Genomic DNA, 23239 nt, shown 5'->3' with positions numbered 1-23239 from the left:
CTGTGGGCAGTTGTGGGAACTGCCTCCCTCCCTGTGCCTGAGCCCAAGCCTGCCCCATTCCCCGGGGTGCTTACAAGAGAGCGGGTCCCCTTCACAAGGGCAGGACCACCTAGGCAGCCCGTGGAACAGAAGCCAAAGAGACCAACTCCGAGTGTGAGCCCCAGACTGGGGAGTCTATTAATGGTAACTACTATGCACTGTCTCATAAGTGCCGGCTGCTTTGCACGCATTATCTCATCTAATTCCAACAACCCTGCACTGTGGGTACTGGGGTTCCCATTTTATAGGTGAGGGCCCTGGATCAGAAAGTTTGAGGAACTTGCCCAAGTCACACAGGCAGAGAGGCATGTCGAGAAGAAATGCTCAGGCCAGCGTGTCATGCTCTGTCCCATTCTCCCCAGCCCTGGGCTGGATGCCCACTCCCGAAGTGTGCAGTCAGCAACTCTGACTTCCCGGCTGGCCTGAGGCCTTCAGTGTCGAGAAGGTAAATATGCAGCCAAAAAGCTATCTTTGGAGGGGAAGCCAACCTCCTCCCCACCAGTCATCCCTGCCTTCAAGAGGTGTTTTGGATACTCTGTCAACCCCCAAGCTGCAAGAGTAAACAGAAAAGACCCAGCCCTGCCCTCCAGGGGCCTGCAAGCTAGTCCCGGAGAGAGGCAAATCTGTCCATGTGGCTGCACAGCATGCCGGGGCCGTGGGAGCACAGAGCAGGTAGACCTGACCGCTGCCAAGGCTCAGCCAGCATCCCCTGGAGGAAGCAGCGGTTCTCACCGTGGTAGTGGGAGGCAGGAAGCATCATCACCATGTCACAGATTAGGAAGGTGAAGTTCTGGATCCAGGGTTGGCCAGTAATGAGTGACAAAGGTGGGATTCCATTCTACCTGATGCCAGTGTCTCCCATGAACCACTTCTGTGGGGTGCTAGAAGGACTCCGGAGTCATCCCTCATCCTGAGCCACCGGCCCCCACCTCCCAGGAGCAAAAGAGGGGAGCCCTGAGGAGAGGCTGACAGCAGCTGGTGATGGAAGGCTTGGAGCCCTGTGTGATGGGGTCCTGGGGCTCAGGCCCCTCGGAGGGAGTGAAGCCAGCAGCACAGGCCGCCTTCAGTTCAAGAACCACCCATACTTCCCGCCTGGGCTCCACACAGAAGGACCCTTACTCGCATCGCCTGTGACCAGTGTTTAGAGAATGATTTGTCTGCGGATTGCCTCTTGGGGGATGGGGATTCGCTGGGCCGCAGTGGAGGCGAGAAACTGCGTGGAGACTCCCCACGCCCAGCACGGCTAAGAAGTAACTCTTCCACCTGATTCTGGCTCCTTTGACCGGAAGACAAGACGGAAGACGGAGCAGAGGACGGGGTCCAGGCAGGGGAGGTCTTCCCATTCTCCTCTTCAAAGGAACAAAAGCCCTTGGTTCTCGCCCCAACCTTTACACACACACACACACACACACACACACACCACCACCACCACCACCACCACCACCACCACCCCGTCTGTGGTCTCTAACTGTCTCTGTGGGCTTCAGTTTTCTCGTGCAAATTGGGAAGGACACTAGCTTATTGCACGGGATGACTGTTGAATGTGAAACCTATAGAAGTATTTTATTAGCTCATTAGAACATCAGGGGCCACTCTCCTCCTCCAGCTGGGGAGGGGTGGTGCTTAGCAGAAATGAAAGCATGGGTGGGCATGCAGTGCGGACAACGGGGATAGGTAAAGTGAGCCGAGCTTCTCAATTCGCACCGTGAAGCATCTCCTACCCATTTTCCTGGTCGGATTAGACTGTCAGAAAGGCTGCCGGATTTGCCTGCGGATTTTGCCTTCCTCTACACACAGCTCACGAATGTCAACTCGTCCCACTCTGATTTAGGATGGGGTGAGGATTATGAACTTTCATCTCAACGTGTTTTAAACCAAGTATCTGGGCAGGGCCCTTGCCCTCCAAGCTTAAGGCAGGGCTGGTTCCAGCTGAATGATGGAGAGAAGTCCAGTGGTTCTAGCTTTCATGGAAGGAAAGGGTATGGAATGGTGGCCCCAGGGTCTTGACCCCAAGAAAGGACCCTAAGGTAAGAGAAGGTGGAACCCTAGAACCCTGGGGAGGCTCTCACAGCACTCCCTTCTCCTTCTAGGGAATGTTGCTGGCCTTCTCCATCCATTAGTCATTACCTTGTTTTCCCTTTTCTCTTTTTAGTATTTTATTTATTTACTCGAGAGAGAGCTAGCAGGAGTGGTGGGGAGGGGAAGGGGAGAGAGAGAAGCAGGTTTCCCACTGAGCAGGGAACCCAATGCGGAGCTCCATCCCAGGACCCCTGAGATCATGACCTGAGCCAAAGGCAGACACTTAACTGACTGAGCCACACAGGTGCCCCACCCCGTTCTCTTGATTGCTCCTCACAGGCTTGCAGTAGGTATTCACCCCTGCTTTTTACAGATCAGAAAACCAAGGGTCAAAGAGGTCGGGAAACTTGCCCCCAGACACGTAGCTAATAATCGACAGAGGGAGTATCAAACCCACGCCCTCAGATTCCCCGCTCCTTCTGCTCTCTGAGACTTTTCTGGTCGTCCAGAAAACACCCAAGACATTGTTCAACTTTGCCTCTCCTCCTCTGTGCCTCAGTTCTCCTTGTTGGAAAGGGACAGTCCTTGTGTTGATGCAGTGCCGTCCCCACACCCTGTCCCAGTTTGCTGCCAAGGCAGAATTTCCAGAGTGCTCTGAGGTCTCCTCCGGGGAAGGTTCAGAGTCTGGGGTGGCCGGTTCTAAGACCAGCTGTGAACACAGCATGTGGCCTCGTGGAGTCTATACCTGTCAGACCGCTCAGAAAAGGGCAGTTACTGGGAGCGAATGTGTTACATTTAGGCATGCTAGTAAATGGCTGACAACCAGTTCCCTGGGCTGTCCAGAAACCTCCTCCCAGCACCTCCACAAGTGGCCTTCCTCCCCTAGCCCTTGAGGCAGCTGCTGGGGAGGTGGGAGGTTCTCTCCCTTGGAGCTTCAGTTCTTGAGAGATGAAGTCCCTGGCTAGAAAAGGGTATGTATTTGGTGGTAAATACTCATTCTCCAAACCTGGAGGAAATGCAGAGTTTGCTGAATTGGCCCCCAGGAGCTAAGTGAATTTGAATCATTGTCCTCGCTCAGACCAGGTCTGCTCCCTGCTGTCCCTGCCCCCTCCCTGAGTACCCGGAGCAGCCTCTCAGCGGGGCCTCTCAGGATGCTGGCAAGTGACCGCTTTGATTTATTCTTATTCTGTGCTTACCTCTGTAACCTGCAGCCCTGCCTAGAGAGGGGAAACAGAGGAAATGAGCATCGCCCCTCATCCCTCTCTCCCAGATGCCCGTCTTCATGGGAATACGAGGAAATTCACCCTTAGTGGGCAAGGCGGAGCATACCAGCCTCCCCTGCCCCTCACCCCTAAACAAACTGCAGGCATAGCTGTGCCTTGTTTAGAAAAGAAGCATATTCTGGAAATCATGTGTTTAATGATAACAACGACCCCTCCATCTTGAGAGCACTTAGGGGCTTCCAAAGTACTCCTGGATACTGTGCGTCCTCTCTAGTCGAAGCATCTGGTCAACACCGTGCCGTGGATGGTGATTGTTAGAGTACCCCGATGCTGTCTGACCCCGTCCCTGTGCGGACTTCAGATGCTGCCCAGCTAGAGTTTCCATCCCCTCCACAGGGGCCCAGCCGATCAGTCCCTGCTTGGCACCTGCACTAGTGGAAACTTACCGCCCCACCGCCTTGGGACGGAGCCCATTCCAGCCTCAAAAGGCTCAAAGGCTGGGAAGCCTACTTCGGTTGAGCCCCGATCTGTCTCCATGTTCCTATAGACCGAATGCATCGCTTGTAATTTGACACTTTGGGGCCTGCAGAGCAAAACCAATAGAGTCTAATCCCTTGCTCACATATTCAAAGGGGGCTCCCATGTCTCATTACCCTGTCCCTTAAATCTTTCTTACATATTCCAGATTCAAATACTCCTCATACAACATAATGCACAATCCCTTCTCCAGCCTGATCAGTTCTCTGAACGTTCTCTCCTCTTGTTTAAGCAGAGAGGAGTGGGACTAAAGCCTTTGTGTGAATCATGCTTCTGTTAACCCATCCTCAGATAGCAGTAGGTGAGGTTGCTTGTCTCTGTGTGGTTTGTTTTGTTTTGTTTTTTGATAGACACATTACACTTTGGACATATTGAGCCTTCGGTCAACTCCAACACTGCTGTTAAACCATGTCTCTCCTGTTCTGCACTTATTTTATTGATTTTCTTTTTTTGGCTCAAGTGTTAGAAGCATTAAATTCTGACTTATTAGATGAAAATTAATCTTATTAGACTTAGCCTGTGGCCAAAATCTGTAAAGATCTTTGGATCTCATGTCACCCATAAATTTGCTGAGCGTTTCTTCAGCCCCCCTCTCAGTCACTGACAATACTGACGAAGAGGGCCGAGGAGGAAGCATGTCCTAGAAGCCTTCCCCAAGCTGACCTCTGTCTTTAAATGCCACCCTCAGGGTGTAGCTTCCTAATCCATGCAACTGTCCACCGGTCACGGCTCTCCATGTCTTCCACAAGGGTGTCGTGGGACGTATCTTGCTGAGATCACTTACAGCATCTGTGTCTACACGTTTTCCTCACCTGCCAGTGTAGCCACTGTGTTAAATCCAGAAACAGCTCCAAGAGAGCAGGTACTCACCCTTGTCAGCCCAGTGCCTACCCAGCACAGTGCCCAGGGACTCAGGGAATGTTTGAAGAAATGACTGCTTGCATCAGTGGATGAAAGAGCCTGGCCCCGATCAGTGCGAAGATGAGCGGTATTTAGTTTTTCTGATTCCACCCTCTTTCTCTATTTTGAAAATTGAAACATTTGTTTCCACTTTGGTCCTTATTGTACCTCTTTAATATCCCTGGGTCCTAAAATGACACCAGTTTGCTTCCTGATGAAAAAGTAGGAGTTTAAGAAAGTTAAGGGATTTGCCCAAGGTCAAAGGCGAATAATGGGAGACAGTGGTGTTCAAGCTATTGTCTTCTGGCTTGAAGGTACCATGATGCTCTGTCTAGCCTCCCATGCTCTGAATTTGGGAGAGTTCCCCCAGTCCAGTCCACAGAGACAAGGGTATTTCTTCCTAACAAAAAATGATGGGGATCCAGTAAAGTAAAGCAGATAGTTATCTTTTAAAAAATGAAAGAGTTCATTCGCCACCTGCCATTAATTTATTGAGCCACAAATATTTACGAGCATCTCCTAGTGCATGGCTATTCTGGGTCCTAGGATTACAACTCCTAATCAAGCCCTCCTGAGCTTAAAGTTTAGCTGGGAGTGGGAGAGAAAATAACTAAGCAAGTAGATAGGTAGTATCTGCTCAGAGAAAAGCCTATGAAAGAAAGCAAAGGAAGTGGACAGCAATGGGCAAAGGGGCTCTGTTTCATGCTGAAGACATAGCACCTGAGCAAAAATCTAAATGAGGTAAATGAGACAGTAAAAGCAAATATCTTGCGGGTATCAGCACTAGCAATAATGTTCTTGTTTGGAAGGAAGGACCATGATTTTCCTTCCACGAGCAGGGACCTAGATCGTGTGATGAACATTCCAACACCAAAACATCTTGACTCTTTCAAGATGTATTCATTCATTCATTCATTCATTCACTCATTCATTTTTCTCAACAAAGGCGAAGCACCTATGCTATGTCTGTAGAGTGCCATGGATGAAGGTGGAAACAGGACAGATGAGTCTATCAAGCCCAACAGCGCTGGTGCAGTGGACAGGCTGGCAGAAGTGAAGAGTTGAGGCATGTCACCATTTGTGACATTTTAGGGATCCATTTGGCTAAAGAAAGTATCTTATAAAAGCATTAAATTCTGTAATGATGGTCATCCAAAAATTTAAGCCATCGAATTCCTTCTTTAAATAAAACTTTATACAGAAAGTCCAATATATAGCCTTAAAAGGTGTCACTCTGGCACAAACTCTGGGGCCTGGGGATACCTTCAAAAACATCACATAGGACAAAAATCACTACCCAAAATACTTGTTACAGCTAAGAACAGAATTCTCTCCAGTGTCCACTAAAATCCGTTTACCTCCAAGCTCCAGGGAAACCAAATTTGGAAAGCCATTCAATTATCAATCAAAAACATTAAAACAGTTACTTCTGGCTCGAGTGAAATGGAATAAAGCTCTACGCAAATGAGAACGATTCAGCTTTTTTTTTTTCCTGCTCTTCAAAGTCATCAAATCAACTTATTACTGCCCAGAACAGCCCGAATGACCCATAAGCCCGATTTAAAGGGCTCACCGTTGTGGGTTTTTTCTGCATCTTGGCAGAGGTCACCACCTTCATTTGCATTAAGAATCATCTCTTTTGAAGAGTGTTGGTGCCCCACCTGGTTTTCTATGGTCCTCAATCATTCTCTAGAATGTTCTGATCTGAAGAATGCTTTCTCCTCACTGGAGCACGTAAACAAATGGATGCTTGTTACCCACTCACGGTTCCCCGGGGACCAGCTGTCCTGGCCATACTAACCTGCCGCCTCCCCTTGCTTCTCTCTGCAGATGACAGCAACGGCTCAGGCTCCCTCTAAGACCCAGGCTGTCCACATCTCCGCACCCTCAGCTGCTGCCAGCACACCGGTGCCCAGTGCCCCTATTGACCCCCAGGCCCAGCTGGAGGCTGACAAGCGAGCTGTGTACAGGTAGGAGACACTTCAGCTGTGTCTGGAAGCCCCCGCCCCCGCCCCTCCCCGCTGAGGCAGCCTCCGTTCCAGCTCACCCCTGCGAGATGAGCATGCAGGCCAGCAGGTGGGCTCCTAAAGACCATGGCCAACGGCCACTTTCCTCACCACCTTCTCTCTCAGATCACTCTGGACATAGCTCAGCTGGCCGCTGTGGGTTGACACTATCTTCCTGGAATTGTCTAGTGAGGGGCAAAAGAACCCAGGAAACAATCTTCCAGAAGGACCCTTTCCTCATCCCAGCTAGGCATTGAGCCCTCGTGGGCATCAGAAACCCTCAGTTCAGCTGACGGCCACCTCGGGACGCTCTCCTTGCATGTCCCCCATTGTGGTCTTCACTCCAGGAAGTCCACCAGGTCACTGAACATCTGCCATGACCATCCAGGACTTGGCATTAGCCAAACTTTAGTATGCCCGAAAATCACTGGGGAGAGCTTATCCAGATGCCTGTTTCTGGGCTCCATGCTCAGAAATGCAGAATCAGGAGGTCAAGCTATAGGAAAAGGAAGACGAATGTTTTCAAAAGCATTCCAGATGAATCTAATGCAGCTGGTCCTTGGAGCACATCAACATCGGATTCACGGTTGTCTTTGTTTTCTAGCAAGAGCTGTGGTGTGTGGCTGTGTGGGTTTCCGCGGCCTCCCTCCAGATGGGGAGCCCGCTGAGAGCAGGGCCCGGCCCTGAGTGTTCATAGAGGGTGGGAGGGGCACCAGGGCTGGCTGTTCTGTGTATGCGGTTGAGAAGTGGCCGTTGTCCGAGAGCAGCCTGAACGAAGCCCCAGCAGAGATTTTAGTCATTATGTCTGCGGAGTCCACACCCCTAGAAAAGATGCCTGAGTCAGCCCTGAGCAGTGAGGTTGGACCTTTCCTCGCACTCACTAGTGGGAGCACATCCGTTCCCATGCCTCAGCAAGCACGTCTTACCTGTGACCTCACACACATCGCAGCAGGTGCCAGGATCAGTAGCAGGTGGAATGGTCCACCCCAGATGAAGGGGAAGAGGATTGATTCCTTCCTCACTCCTCCCCACAATGACAGTGCTTTTCTGGGAATGGTGGTGGTAATTACTGCTGTTACTATCATGACCGTTGGCATTATTTTTGGCTGCTCAGGTGAGCCGAAGGCCCCTAATGCCAATATGGAGCCCGGAGCAGTGAGCCCCGACCCAGAGATCCTGACACAAGGGACTTTCCCCGCCCACGGGGAAGCATGAGTCACCGTGCCTGGGCCGCACTCTGCCGGGCACAGAGGCCAGGCCTAGCGGCCCCGCTTTGAACCCGGAGAACCCCCAGATCTGGTCACAGTACCTGTCAGAGAGATGGAGTGCTCCTGTCCTGCTTTGGGGAAAGAGAGGAAAACTGTAAAAGCAAATGTGTGGCAATGGACAGATACACAGTCAAGAAACGAACACTGTGTGTTCAGAGCTTTAACAAAGAAGTTTTCACAGAGGAGGCAATATTTGAGTTTGATCATAAAGGCTAGTAAGAGAGTCCACCAGAAGGAGAAATGGACTGGAGTAGGCCCTTCCAGAAGGACCAGAGCCTCTGCATTCCATGAATGGCCAGCGGTCAGAGCAGCTGGGTGTGGGGAGATGAGCCTCTCGCTCACCTAGAAATGAAACTGTAAGGTGGGCTTGTGCTTGTGTGGGGAGAGTGAGAAGGCGGAGGAGAGTACCCTGGCCTCTGAAAGCAGCCTGATGGTCTCATGGCTTGGGGGGACAGCCGCCATACTCCATGTAGATCATTGTAACCCACAGGATGGCCCAGGGCCTGGCAGAAGGAATCACCTGGGAGCTGTTTAGAGGTGCAGACCCTTGACTGTATGCACGTGACTTGTATGCACCATCCTAGGCATTTTGAAGACTCCTAGGGAACAGGGACCTGTTGTGAGCACAGATCATAGCCTGGAAAGGCCCCCGATTAGTGGTATAACAAAAAGTTTCTGGAACCCCAGGCTTGTGTCCCACCTCCTTTGTGTACTAATCTCTCTGAGCTTGAGTTTCCCGACAGAAGCTAACCTGTAAGCTTAAGAAAATCATGAGAGCCCCTGCAAGAACCTACGCTTTTTCTGCCACGAATCAGATAGGTTCCCCAGTCCTTCCCAAGACCCCAGGCTCATTTCCCACCCAGGCCACCCTGCAGGAGAAGTGGGTCACCTCTCCCAGGGGAGCTGCCCATCATGATGTCACTTGAAATACAATCGGCCAGATCTTCCTCCAACACTTCTTCCTGCTCACCTGCCCACCTGAGCTATACCCTCTCCCACCGGGCTGAGCCCCCAACAGCCCTTGGCATTTGCCCAAATCACCTCTGCAGCTGTTTGACCATGAAGGAGGAACCCCAGGTTGATTGCCTCCAACTGCAGGGCCAAACATGGCGGCCCAGCATCTCAGGACAACCAGCACCTTTGACAGGCTTCTCTCTGCAGTCCTTCCTGCCCCAGGGGCCCGGGGTCTTCTCCCACAACCACACCTCTCCCATTAGTACCAGCTGCTCTCTCTACAGCCCTTGCAGGATGACCGGGGAGGGAGCTCAGCCTCCTGAAGGGTCGGGTAATTTTAATTAGATTTGCCTGCCTTGGGGCAGCTTGGCAGCTCCAAAGCACATCAGGGAGTCGGCATTTTTTGTCAATAAATGTAACAAGACTCTTTCACTTCACATTAGTGCCCAGCACCGACTTTTGGGAGACCCCACTGTGGCCCCTCCCAGAACTACAGACGAAGGAAGGGTCGAGGGGGCTCCTCTCTGGCCAGGAACCTGCAGGGGGGCAGGGGGACTGTGTGACAAAAGGGAGGGGTGTGCCCGTGAGCCTAGGGAGCCTGCCAGTGCCCCCGAGGTTTTATTTGTGTATGAGGACGTGTTAATGAAATGTATTAGTTCCTTCTGATGTGGAAAGTGTGTGTGTGTGTGTGTGTGTGTGTGGTGGGGGAGAGGGGAGGCAGTCTGTCTTTAATTGGATCATACCAGAGCATCATCTGGGCTAATCAGCAAGGCAACCAGGAGCTCCCACTCAGATTAATCATTGCAGTCTAATCCGAGCAGATCCCATGACTGGATGCACATCGCGGGTAATTGTGTTTGTGTTTGTGGCCCAGGAGCCAGGCTGAGTGGGGGTCTGAGGAGGGGATGCCCCATGCAGTGGGGACCGCAGGTTTGAACCTAGCTCAGTTCTCTCCTTCCCTAGCCGCCCCCACTTCACCCCTGGGGCTTTTCCCCCAAGAAGTTCTAACTTAGCTCAGACCACCCCACTCCACCCCACCCCCTGCATGCTGATGGACAGCGTTGGGTGCTGGCCAGGACCTGGCGGTTAGGTTGCCAAGCGGCAGAGATGGGGCCAGGAGGGTGAGGTTAATCCAGTTTTCGCTCTCCCTCCTCCCCTCCAGTCTCTTTCGTTCCCCTTTGAAGTGAGTGGGTTCCCATGGAAACCATGATGTCCTGGGGAGCAGCAGAGTGGCAGGGAGCTAGGCCTGGCCAGGTGCGAGGAGGGGGAGGAGGTGGAGGAGGTCGGCTTTGCTGAGAAGGCTCTGCTAGGGCGTTGGTTCTCCCCTGCAAGACTCAAAGCTCTCTGAGAACTGGAAGAAGGGGCCTGCCCAGCGCGGAACAAGTTACCCGCTATCAATAGGGAATGCTGAGCTGCAGGCTTGAGCCATGAGAAACTAGCAAGGGCCGTGTGCTTTGCGTCTGCACTGGAAATGCTGGAAAATCAAGCTGCGGTACAGGAGGAGAGGGTGGGTGGCTGCTGCCTCCCGTATTTCTCCTCTGTGGCATGGCTCATGATTGCATGAAGAGTGTTTCCGTTTCCCCCAGTAGGTCCTTAACTCCGTGAGGGCAGCTTCTGTGTCTGTTTTATCCTTTGTCCCATCTCTGGCACCTGGCCGACCTTAGAGTCGGCCGCTTGGACAGAGTATGCACCAAAGCTGTGCTCACTGAACGGAGCCTACTTAATGAATCCCCTCGCCCCATAAATACACCACCGTTCCAGGCTGGCGAGCCGGCGAACTGGCTACTGGGGCGAGGGGATAGAGAGCCCCGCTTTGTAGCGTTGGCTAAGTTCCACTGTGTAAATGCTCCCACCATGGCCCATTTCTTTTTTTTTTTAAAGATTTTATTTATTTATTCGACAGAGAGAGATCACAAGTAGGCAGAGAGGCAGGCAGAAAGAGAGAGAGGAGGAAGCAGGCTCCCCGCTGAGCAGAGAGCCCGATGCGGGACTCGATCCCGGGACCCTGAGATCATGACCTGAGCCGAAGGCAGCGGCTTAACCCACTGAGCCACCCAGGCGCCCCCACCATGGCCCATTTCAAGCCACCGATGGGATCCCGCTGAGGCCCTTGCGTGCTGCACAAGCAGCCAAGCTGCGGGTCCACAGTCTCTGATTTTAAACGGATCAGTACATCTTCTTTTATGCTTATTTATTTTTATTTATTTATTTTCTATAAGATTTTATTTATTCGAGAGAGTGTGTGAATACAAGCAGGGGCAGGGGCAGAAGGAGAAGCAGACCTCCCCGCTGAGCAGGGAGCCCGATGCGGGACTCGATCCCGGGACCCTGAGATCATGACCTGAGCCGAAGGCAGCGGCTTAACCCACTGAGCCACCCAGGCGCCCCCACCATGGCCCATTTCAAGCCACCGATGGGATCCCGCTGAGGCCCTTGCGTGCTGCACAAGCAGCCAAGCTGCGGGTCCACAGTCTCTGATTTTAAACGGATCAGTACATCTTCTTTTATGCTTATTTATTTTTATTTATTTATTTTCTATAAGATTTTATTTATTCGAGAGAGTGTGTGAATACAAGCAGGGGCAGGGGCAGAAGGAGAAGCAGACCTCCCCGCTGAGCAGGGAGCCCGATGCGGGACTCGATCCCGGGACCCTGAGATCATGACCTGAGCCGAAGGCAGCGGCTTAACCCACTGAGCCACCCCAGGCGCCCCCACCATGGCCCATTTCAAGCCACCGATGGGATCCCGCTGAGGCCCTTGCGTGCTGCACAAGCAGCCAAGCTGCGGGTCCACAGTCTCTGATTTTAAACGGATCAGTACATCTTCTTTTATGCTTATTTATTTTTATTTATTTATTTTCTATAAGATTTTATTTATTCGAGAGAGTGTGTGAATACAAGCAGGGGCAGGGGCAGAAGGAGAAGCAGACCTCCCCGCTGAGCAGGGAGCCGATGCCCATGCGGGGCTCCGTCCCAGGACCCTGAGATCATGACCAGCCTGAGCCACGGAGGCACCCCAATTTATTTATTTGTTTGTTTTAAGAGGGGGCAGGGGGAGACTGGGAGATCCCAAGTAGTCTCCATGCCCAGCTCGGACCCCAACATGGGACTCGATCTCGCAACCCTGAGACCATGATCTAAGCCGAAATTAAAAGTCAGACGCTTAATCTACTGAGTCACACAAGCACCCCCTTTTTTTGCTGGAGGGGAAATAAACAGATCAATACATCTTAAAACCAGTTCTTTGGAATGGTTTTATTCATGCCTTTAGCCATGATCTCACATTTCTCAGTCCTCACTGGCCTGTCTGGTCTACCTCTGGGTTCTAAATGTAAAACGTTCTCTCTGAATGAATTCATACTTCCAACAGTGCCTAGCATGGAGTAGGTGTTTGCGATTGTGCTTTTCCACCTTAACTCCGAGGCAGTGAATTTTCTCCTTCCTAGTTTCTACCCAGCACTGTCTGTCTCTTCCCATCTGCTTGAGCCAAGCCCCACTCTCAGCCCAACCTCTCCACCTTCTCTGAGTACATTCCAAACCTTTCCTGGATCCAACCAGCTTCTCCTTCCCTGCAAGTTTCCTGGCTTTTCAGAGTCTTGGCCTTTCCCCATGACATGTCCAGGTCTTGGGGTGGCTCTTATCTCTCTTCTTCTCAACCACAGACTCCGCACTTCTCCCGGTACGAGTCCTCCCTGTAGGCAGCTTGAGCTGGAGTCCTGCTCTAGTCCAGTAAAAACCGTGCCCATCTCGGAAGCCCTATCTCACTGTGCCCATCTCAGCCTGACCAGGTCCGTCTAGAAGCCGCACTTGGCTAGGGAGAGATCCGAACAGGGCAGGGAAGCATTCAGGTCGCTCTCTTGAGACAATCCTCACAGAGGTCACCAAGGCTCCAGGCTTGCTTCCAGCAGCCCTAGAACTAGAGGCGTAAATTCAGTAGAATGGCCAAGCTGGGCAAGGCAACGCGCTCTAGAAATAGCGTTGGTGATCACTAGCTTTGTCACCTTGGGTGAGTTAATCTCTCTGAGCCTCTGTTTTCTCCACTGTAAAAAAGAAAACAGTAACAGCTAGACTAAAATTAGAGAATAGAAGAGAGTACCTGACACACAGATCAGTGTTTGCTGTGTAGAGGGGGGCCGCAGGGAGAGGGGGTAGGGGTAGCGGTGTTTTAGGTGCGAGGGGCCAGCATGAATCCCCTTGGCCTGTTCAGGATGCAAAGCGGTCTGGGTTGGAATTCAGGGCTAGAAACATGGCCCTTGGGTTTAGATTGCCTGAGTGTACGTTCTGGCTCTACCTTGGGCACTAAGCCTTCTGGGCCCCGGTTTCCTTGTCTGTAAAATAGGGCTACAAATAATGCCGTCTCTTCATCAGGGCTGTTATAGGAATAAATGAGAGGATGCACGTTAGCTGCCTGGTAAAGAACCTCACTATTTGGTGAGCATGCTGCAGGTGTTAGCTGCTATCAGACATTTGGGGAAGTGCGAGCAGGGATGGGTCAGGCTAGAAGGTGAATGCTGAGAGGCAAGACAGCCAGAAGCAGGACTGGAAAGGATCCCCACTCAAGGGATCTCCATACTATAGTTCAGCTAAACATGTAGTGAGCTCTGCAATGTGTAAAGCACTGTGTTAAGTTCCAAGAGGGGTTTTGAATAAAGAAGAGTCAGTCCAGCGAGTAGGAGAAAGATAAGGTCGTTATAAACTTGGCACATAGGATGGGCTCAAAAAAATATTTATGGGATTGACTGCAAGCCTTCTGGCCCAGAGCACAGTGTGGGAGAGTTACACTGCTTTTCTCAAGGGAGACGAAGCCCAAGGGAAATGATCACCAAGCTGCCTTTCCCGGGGCTGGGCTGGTCAATGCTGTGGGAGGCATCCCCAAGGTCTGGGGGCTGGACAGAGGGGCTGGGTCCTGTTGTGACTGTCCCCCTCAGCAGCTGCCTGGCCAGGACCCTGGGAACAAGCACTTACTAATGAAGTGTCTTTGAGGGAACACTTCCACCTTGTGACCAAAGGGTGTCCTGGCTCCAGTGAGTCGACCCTGGGGCTTAACCCTATGCCTTCCCTGGCACTGGGCTCAGGCATTCCTGGAATGTGCTGGGTGAGGTGGCCTAAGAAGAATGTGGGAGAAATTCAGCCATTCCAAGCAGAAAAGGCGGCACCAGATGCTTCATGCTAAGGCTTCTAGACTGGATGCTGGGAGCAGATGTTCCAGGCTGTGTTCTGGGCTGGGCTCTCTGGGCCGGGGGCTCCAGCAGACTCCCTGCTCTTGGAAGCAGTTGGATTCCCTGGCATCAGAGATAACATTTCTGCTGTTGACTATAATCAGGGGAGTGATCCTGCTCGAGCCATAATCTGGAAGTAAAACCACGCTCAAGTCTCCCCTGGCACCAGGCAAAGCCTATTCCTGCCTCTCCTGCCGGCATCTGCAGGGCCCCCAACCCAAGCTGGCAGACACAGAGGCTGCAGCTGCCTGGTGCAGGGAACAGGTGTGTTCAGAGGCTGTGGGTCCTGTGGCTTCTCCAGCTCACCGGCCTGGCTCAAGCCCAGCTGGGAAGTCCAGGTACCCTGCCAGAATAAGGCACACTGAAAAGAGATCAGGAGACTGGAACCCACTGACTCTAATCCCCACAAGGTTATAGGAGGATTAAAGGAGGTAACCAATGCTAACAGCTGAAAGTGCTTGACACATAGGTGAACAGTGGCTGCATTCATGAGTCGTTTCTGTGAGAAGGACAAGACTGGTTCTGTTCCCCTCGTAAGAGGGAAGACAACCAGCAATTGGGCCTCCTGCTGCTGTGGACCGGGTGGGGTGGAATAGGAGAAAACCAGCAGGTAGGGCTTTGAGGGTTTAGGGACCAGGGGCTCTCACCAGGGCTGTGCTCAGCCAGTCTTGACCTTCTTTTAACGACGGTGCCGCTCTCTGATTTTCTCAAGTACTAGTCCATTTCATGGTCAAGTGGAAAGAACAAAAAACTAAGACGTCCATCTAAATTCTGACCCCCACCGCTGGGCAAATTATTTAACCTCTTAAGATAAGCTGTCTTCCTACCTCACAGGGTGGCCACCAAACGAGAACACGAAAGATCTGCAAACATGTAAAAGCCCTCCCTGAACACATAGAAGTACGATTATTATGACGGAAGATTCTTTGGGAGCCTCATTTGCTAAGACAGAGGTTCTCTTGGGCTGCTGTGATCTTGATGCTCAAAGGGTAAACATGGAGGTTCAGGTCTGCGAGGCCAAGGACTGAAGAGGAAAGGGAAGAAGGAGGAAGTGATTTCAGCGATACACGGGGGAAGGAAGAGCCCAAAATTTGGAGTTTGGGTACCCAGATTTCAATCTCAACTCAGTCACTTACGAGCTTGATATCCTTACTTAACGACACGCTTTCAGTTTGCTAAATTGGTAAAATGGGAATAAGAAGGATATTGAATGTTTGGGAAAAGCATTTGATAATGCACAGGGAATGCACAGGGGAAAGCATCTGGTAACTCACAAAGTGCCACAAAGTGTGTGGGGGGTGTGTTCAGTCACCACCAGTGACCAAGGCAGCAGGGACAGAGCGCCCTCCCCATAACACCCCAAGCTGCTTGCGTGGGGCGGGGGGGAGGGGGGAGGGTGGTAGGGACTGGCTGAATCCCTGGTGCCTTGGACTGCAGCTGTGACTGCCTCTTACTAGCTACCCTGAGGACAGACACCTCCTTTTTCTGTGCCTAGGTCACCTCTCCTTAAAACGAAGGGGCTGGACCTGAGATTCTACCCGTCTCAAGTTTTAGGTTGTTTGTATTCTTGGCCTTGAAGACTTGCTCAGAAATCACTTCGTTGAGCTCTCACATTTATTATTATTATTATTATTGTTATTATTATTTTTAAGGTGCTGGGAGGGTGTGTGTGTGTGTGTGTGTGTGTATGAAGGGATGGAGACAGAGCAGACTGTGGCGCACTCTGGGCCCCACCCTTTCCAAGAATGGACCTGTCCACCCACCTGGAGGGTAGAGAACTGGTTGGAGCCCAGGAACCCTAGCAGATGCGATTCCAATTTAGCAACACGAAGAAGTCCTCTCCAAGGCAACCCAGGCGAACACACCACCCACTAGGCAGGACTAAAAATACACCCGCATGGTTTCAACGTCACACCTGAAGTAAAAATAATCCAACCAGGAGCTGCTGGCTCGTTCTCCCCCACCCCACTCTGCTCCCTCCATCTGGTGCCTTCGAGGGGAGGAGAAATGGAGGGCTGGGCGAGCTCTTCCTTCACGCTCACTCCCCTCCCTCCAGGACCCTGCCGGCCCCCACCCTGCATACACCCAGTAGAGCCCAAAGAAGACAGGTCCTTTTGTAGCCGTTGTAGCTAGAAGCTGCCAGATGGCAACGTCTGATCTGAGTTCAGGGGTGGAGTCTGAGCCCCAAAGAACTTAAGGACTGTGTCTTAGAATCTTCCTTCCCAGGGTTCATTTGCTCCTGCTCATTGATTCACCAAATATTTATTGATCCTCTGTTGTGTGCCTGGCACTGTGCTTGATCCTTGAGAATTCAAAAAGAGAGAAGACGAGCTCATGGACCAGAGCAGCTCAGCACATCATGAAGAAGAAAGATCTGTGCACAAACAACTATAGTTAGTAGAATTTAATGAGTGTCATAAGGGAAATAAAAATAAATTCCTACTGGCAGTGCTTTTTTGGTTAAAAAAAAAAGAGAGAGAGAGAGAGGTTCTGAGTTCTGATAAATCGTACGTTGCCTCTCCTCCTCCTCTTTCTGTGCCTCTATTTGAATTGGCATGTGGGCTTGTTTTCCGTGCCAAATGAGTCAGTGGATATGGGAATAGAAATTTATTGGAGCCGATGGTGTCAATGTTGCTCTGAAGAAGAAAGGTGCCCACACACCTTCCCAGGGAAATGGAACAAGCATTAATTGATAGCTTTCTGAGTGCCAGACACTCTATGTGTTTCTTCATTGAATCCTTAGGATAACCTGCATCGTAGGTGCTGTTAGCTCTGTTTCATAAAAGAGGAAGCTGAGGCTCAGAAAAGGTCAGTAACCTGCCCCCAAGTCACACAGCTGTCTCACTCCAAAGCTTATGCTTTTTTTGGGCCACCAAGCTTCTCATCCTAAACTGTAAGCAAGGTCAATATAGAAACCCCAAAGCATTTCCAAGGATGCTTCTGGGGAGGCCATTGCTTTTTTGCTGAAGGGACCCACAAGGAAGCCTTGATGGAATGGACGGCATCTGGAAATGGATACCGAGGATGACGAGGAGGGACAGGGGGAGATGCAGGGACAGAGTTTCGAGGGCAGGAGCAGCAGGAGCAAAAGTGAGCAGTCCCATTTGCCTCAGTTGGTGAAGGGGATTAGTGAAGAGACGGGGTCAGGGACCACCTGCCGTCTGGCCAACACCCTATTCTCTGCCAACTCTGTTAAGAAATAACTAGTGAGGGGCGCCTGGGTGGCTCAGTGGTTTGGGCTGCTGCCTTCGGCTCGGGTCATGATCTCAGGGTCCTGGGATCGAGCCCCGCATCGGGCTCTCTGCTCCGCAAGAAGCCTGCTTCCCCCCCCCCCCACTCTCTCTCTCTCTCTCTCTCTCTGCCTGCCTCTCTGCCTGCTTGTGATCTCTGTCTGTCAAATAAATAAATAAAATCTTTAAAAAAAAAAAAAAGAAAGAAATAACTAGTGAAAAGTCTGGGGCCACAGCCTGAAGCCCCTGGAATGTTCATCTGAGGATGTGGACATTATCAGCTCATGAATACTTGTCATGCAGCTTCTTGGCCCTGAATAAGTGCCCAGGAAAAAGACGGGGCTGTCCTGGAAGGTGGCTCTAGGGCATTGTCTGTGATTCTCTGATCCCAGTGACCTCTGACCCAAGGCACTGGAAATGAAGGATCAAAGTGCCAACCCCTGGATAGAGTTTCCAAGGTGGGCCTTGGGCAACTTGAGATCTGCAGGGTGTTTGTCAGTGGAGACTAGAGGGGGTGACTGCAGAGCAAGCCCAGTCCCTGCTTTTCCCGCCTTCCCCCACCTCCCTAGCCCATGGAACCATGTGCTCTGCTGCAGTCTGATCCTGAGCAGGGCACTGTCCCACCGGCTCATCACTGAACATCTCCACCCCAAAATTTTGCTCTCCTACCAACCATTCCACCTTCTGAACAGTCCATCCTTCATCCCAGCTAGGAAGGGCCTTGGAGGCTCTGGCCCCTGTTCCCATTGGAAGAAGCAGCCAGGGCTTAGGGAGGGGGTGAGGGCTGACCCCGGGCCTCCTCTGCCCATCTTCCCCATAGCCAGATGAGTCTGGGCTCCAAGGTCAGTGACAGGGAGAGGAGGTGGACAGTCAGGACAGTCAGGGAGGCTGCCACACACTTGGCTGGACCCATAATTGAGGTCTGCAGTCCTGGCCAAGGTCACAAGGGAAGGGATGGCTGAGAGGTTCAGAAGTGACAGAGTGGCATGACTGTGAATCACAAGGTTTATCACCCAGAAAGAGAACTCAACACTAATGTGCCCCCCTGCGTGTGACCATCCTGCCCCCGCCCCCCGCCCCCAGCCTGTGGTGCTCTGCTTCTCTGTCTATGGATCTCTTCTCTGTCTCTCGTGTTCTTTGCTTCTGAGCTTCCCTGAAGCTCTGTATTTTTGCATTCTTTCTAACTTGTTCCTGCCCCTGCTTCTGTATTTCTGGTCCTCTACGAAGAAATGTCCAAAAAATTTGTTTTCTCCGAAAAACCCAGGTTGCCCCAGGAGGATGGAAGAGAAGCAGAAAAGGGTCCAACATCAAGAGTCCTTTTAACAAAAGGAAACGAGCTTTAGTCTGTCAGGGGAACTTGCAGTTAGGGACCAGTATATGAATTACCAAGGAAGTGGTGGTCTCCACCCCGGGGCGGGGGTGGGGGTGGGGGGGGTGAGGGGGGGGGCTTTGCAAGTGGTGGAGAAACCTGTCAGGCCAGTTTATGTTAATATCTGTCCTGAGGTGGAGAGGCATAAGATGGGCTATGCTGGGGCTTGCCTGCCCAGGGAGGCTCTCAGAAGCCTCACCAGGAGACAGGTGGTGTGGGCAACACTGCTCGGCCTGAAGAAAACCTGGGGCCGGAGCCGGGGATCGCTCAGGCTCTCGGTGGCTAGAGAGAGGGCAGAGTTCACCGCTGCCAAAGGCTACAGCCAAAACCCTGGCCTAGCTCCGATCTGCTCCCCGGGGTGGGGCAGTGGGGGCAGCCCCATAGAGCTGAGCCCCAGACTGGGCCTTCCAGGCCAGCCAATGGGTGATGTTAAAAAAACGCGAAGGCAGAAATGTCAGAAGTAATTAAACCAAACGATGGCTTAAACCCCTGTAGAAATCAACACATCCGGTTTAATCACCTCCTTAAGCTAGCACAGGACCGAGTTCTGGGGAGAGCCGTTCTTTATTTCTTTGGATCGTTAACAGAGACTGCGTATCTTGAGCTTGATTTTGGTTCCGTTGCTCTTGAGAAGAGGCCGTGTGGCTGGGGGTGGGGGTAGGGGCTCAGAAAAGAAAAAGGAAATAATCAAATATTATTCGAAATCGTCTCTTCTTCCCCTCTCCTCCAGCCTTGCGTCTCCCGGCTCCGGGCTCTGTCCGCACTCACGGCTCCCACCTGCACCCCCCGCCCCCAGCACCCAGGCAGAGGCACAGTGCTGAATGTGCTAAATTAGGCCATTAGAGAAATTCATTTCTCTTTATTAGTCTGTGTCAAATCCTTTTTATTAGTGGCTGGAAACGACCTCTCTTCTGCAGTAAAATGTCATGCCAGTTCACTCCTTTTATTTGTTCTGCACTGACGAGGCTCAAACTCTCACTGAATTAGTGCAGTGAGATTTATTTCCTCCAAATTTTGAACGGCTTAAGAGAGATTGGGGTGGAGGGGGCGGTCAGGCAGGAGCTGACAGGGGGAGAAGAGTGGAGAAAGATCTGGGAGGGAGAAGGTGAGTTCTTATGGAGGTCAAATGTCCTCCGCTCTTTGGAAATAAAGTCTAATGGCCATCTTTCATATCTTGTTCATCATCACCTGAGCACTGGGGACTGAGTTTCCACATTCCTGCTTCTAGCCTCTGAAGGGTATTGATCCGCAATGGGACAGATCTGGACAGCAGGAAGAGGAATTCCTTAAAACCCATTGTAGCTGGACAACCTGAAGCTTAGGGAAGGCCAAAAATAAAGAACCGAATCCCACACCCATCTGGAAATCTTTCTTCCCATCCCTCACCTGGTTCAGACAGGACCACTCGTGTCCCAGGTGGCTAAGATGTCCAGCTCCCGTGGGCTCTGCCTTATTCACCCCACCCTACCCTAAGCCTGCAGCAGTGGTTTCCGGCCTCATCTCCAGCCTTCTGAGGTGATGTTGGAAGGTAGCTTAGAAATAAAGATTAACCTGTAGAGCCGGGCAGCCGCGGAAGGGGGTGGGGACTGTGTTGGGAACCAGTGGCATGACTGCGGCCACAGAACCCAGCCAGGTCATTGGAAAGCAGCCTGTTTCTCAGGGGTGGGGGGTGATACAGAGTGTCTCAACAGTCCCCACGCTTGAGGTAGCAGGTAGCAGTCTGGGTTGATGGAGAGATCCAGGCGGGCAGAGCATGGGAGCCACAGGCAGCTCATTGACCTTGGCTAACATTTGTACAAAAGCCGTGGGCAAGCCCAGGTGCCATCTGAGCCCCTAGGCTCAGGGATCCAGGGATTAGAGTGGCTGGGGGAGGGTGTTAGATAAGAAAAGAAATTTGGGAGCTGATAGTGTGGCTCAGGCAGGAAGGGGCTGGAGAGAGGAGGCCATGCCAGTATCCACGAGGTTCACTCTGTGCTCCAGGGGCCCCTGGTTAAATTGGGGGCGGGGGGAGGCAGCAATAGAAAGTATATTTCTTTCTTCTTGAGATATAGCAGAAGCCATAGAAAACACCCCAGATATGCCCCCCCTGCACACACACACACACACACACATTCTGGGGAGATCTGACACCTGGAAGTGAGAAGTTTATAAAAAGGGCCCATGCTGCGGCTTCACACAGAAGCTGCACATTGCTTCCCAGAGTGTTTGACAATGTCCCCATCCTTCCTCACCCTCCCGCCTATGATCTAACACCTGCTTCTCTCTTCAGCTTCATCTCCCTCCATTCCTAGCCTACCTACCTCACTCCACACACACACATCTGGATTTTGTTCTAGAAACGTGCCAAGCTCATTCCTGTCTTAAATGCTTTGCTTCCCCCCACACCCTGTTTGGAACACCCCCCCACCCAGATCTCTGCCTGACTGCTTCCTCACCATTTGAAGCTTAACTTGAATGTCACCTCCTCCGAGAGGCCCTCCCTGATTACTCTCTGCCCTGCAGGGGCAAGGACAGTGGCAAAGAAGAAGACTCTCCCTGCGTACCTGAACTCTAATGTGGGGAGACTCCATCACTAGCAGATCCCTCTCCCCCATCCCACATGACATTCATGCTGTGTACACGGAACCCACAAACCCCTCACACATACTGCATACAAATAACATAACGCATGCACACACTACATATAATATAGGGCATATGCAAACTGTACTCAGAGCATGCAAAACCTGTTTTCGAGGCCACGGCCCACATGCACTCGCCTCCTGCATAAATGTGTCGTGTGCACGCACAATAGCAACACAGGATGGGACACTAGGACACCACTCACACCTGCTCTCATCGACAGCCTACATGCAAGCCAGGTGCACATGTGTGCACACACAGAGGCCACCCCCTCCCCATGCAGCCGCCGCCTACCCTCCCTGCAACCGGAGAGGAAGGAGCTTGCGGTGACCGGCGGCTCCTGCGGGGCTGGGGCCGGGGCTGCACCCCCACCACCTGGCACGATGCTGCGGATTATTAGTTCCTGGTAATTTAGTGCCCTTGTACGGAGTCGATTTGTGCCTTTCATTCCTAATTGATCTAGTGGCTGTTTAAATGGCAGCAGGCATCTGTTGAGAGTAGGAAGGTTCATAAGGCGCAATAATTCATAACACCGTCTGGAATTTGCCTTTCATGTCCCTCAGCTAAACCACTGCAGGGCTCTGCTTAAATTACAGCCACTGAGGCTTTCTTTGGTATTCCACTCAGGGCAAGGAGAATCTTGCATTAAACTGGGATCAGGTTAGATTAGACTATAATATGCTGCGGTATTAGTGGCTGCAAATGAAGACTTACACTGGAGTTTAACCCCTTCACCTGGTTTTCTCTTTGTCTTCAGCCGGATGGGTCAGGGAAACCATTGTTTGCCCTACCAGCTTCCTCTAGGAGTCGAATGGATCTTCTAGCCACAGGGGGCTGCCAATGCACCATCCCCAGACGTTGACCCTTTATCCTCCCCAGACTGTAACCTAGGCTGCAGCCTGGCGGGGGTGGGGGGCACAGCTGTTTATGCAACAGTTCCCAAAATGAGGGTCGGGAGATGGTGTCCAGGGGCAGGTTGCCCCACCAAGTGGCTCGTCCCAAGCAGGAATGTCTCTCTCCTCGTCCACCACTGCCCCTGAGCCCAAGCAGAGTGCCCAGCGGGTATAGGGCTGAGTATGGATGGAACTGAGCACCTCTGTCTTCTTGCCCAGAATTATTAGTATCCCAGCATGGGACAGGCTACTAGGGGTTCCCCATCTACATGCAAACCCTGTGTAGGCTGGATAGTCAGTCTTCCTCTTGCTGTGGTTATAGAGTACAGGAAGGGAAAAAGCATGGTCTGCTTTCCTTTTCAGGGCTTATTGTATTCCCCATTATGCTAGCCACTAGCCAAATGTGGCTATTTACATTAAAATTAGTTACAATTCAATAAATTTAAAATTCAGTGTTGCAGGCACCACGCTCATATTTCAAGTGTCCGTTGGCCTCCTATAGTGGCTACCATATTGGACAGAGGAGATCGTAGAACATTTCCATCCCTGCAGAAAGTTCCATCGGACCATGCTGACTAGAACACGCCTGTTGGTAGAGGCCTGGGAGCTACGGCCAACACACAAACTTCCTCCTCACCCAGCCAACAGGGCTTAATCAGAAAGACTAGAGCTGGATTGTGTGGTCCCAAGGAACTGAGGAGAGTCCATTGGCAAACGTTCTTTTGGAATCGCAGTGAAAGGGAATGAGGGTGCCAGTCAAGGGTCAACAATCTGTGAAACCCAGGCACTCATGCTGGATGCTAAGACCTCACTGTTCATGTCCTGCAGAAAAATAAGAATGATGTGTGCTTTTATGTGCAAATAGACACACACATATTATAGGCAATGGATATTTCTTGGAATCCACATACCTCTTCCAGACTCTGGACACACAGTGAAGAGTAAGGCGGGCTTGGCTCTT

The 23239-nt window shown here is 51.7% G+C and overlaps 1 protein-coding gene across 4 annotated transcripts in view; it reads left to right on the top strand.

The window, feature by feature from the left end:
* The window catches only part of PKNOX2 (PBX/knotted 1 homeobox 2), a 252099-nt gene that overhangs the window by 183252 nt on the left and 45608 nt on the right, over window positions 1–23239 (top strand). For all 4 annotated transcript variants that reach the window (XM_045080383.1, XM_045080382.1, XM_045080380.1 and 1 more), the window contains one exon: window positions 6549–6688. In XM_045080383.1, the coding sequence (XP_044936318.1) occupies window positions 6549–6688 (140 nt within the window). The remainder of the gene's footprint in view (window positions 1–6548; window positions 6689–23239) is intronic.

This window comes from Mustela putorius, unplaced genomic scaffold (assembly GCF_011764305.1).
Source record: "Mustela putorius furo isolate JIRA1106 unplaced genomic scaffold, ASM1176430v1.1 tig00000460_pilon_pilon_pilon, whole genome shotgun sequence".
Taxonomy (NCBI): Eukaryota; Metazoa; Chordata; class Mammalia; order Carnivora; family Mustelidae; genus Mustela; species Mustela putorius.
This window is presented reverse-complemented; position numbering and strand designations above follow the sequence as displayed.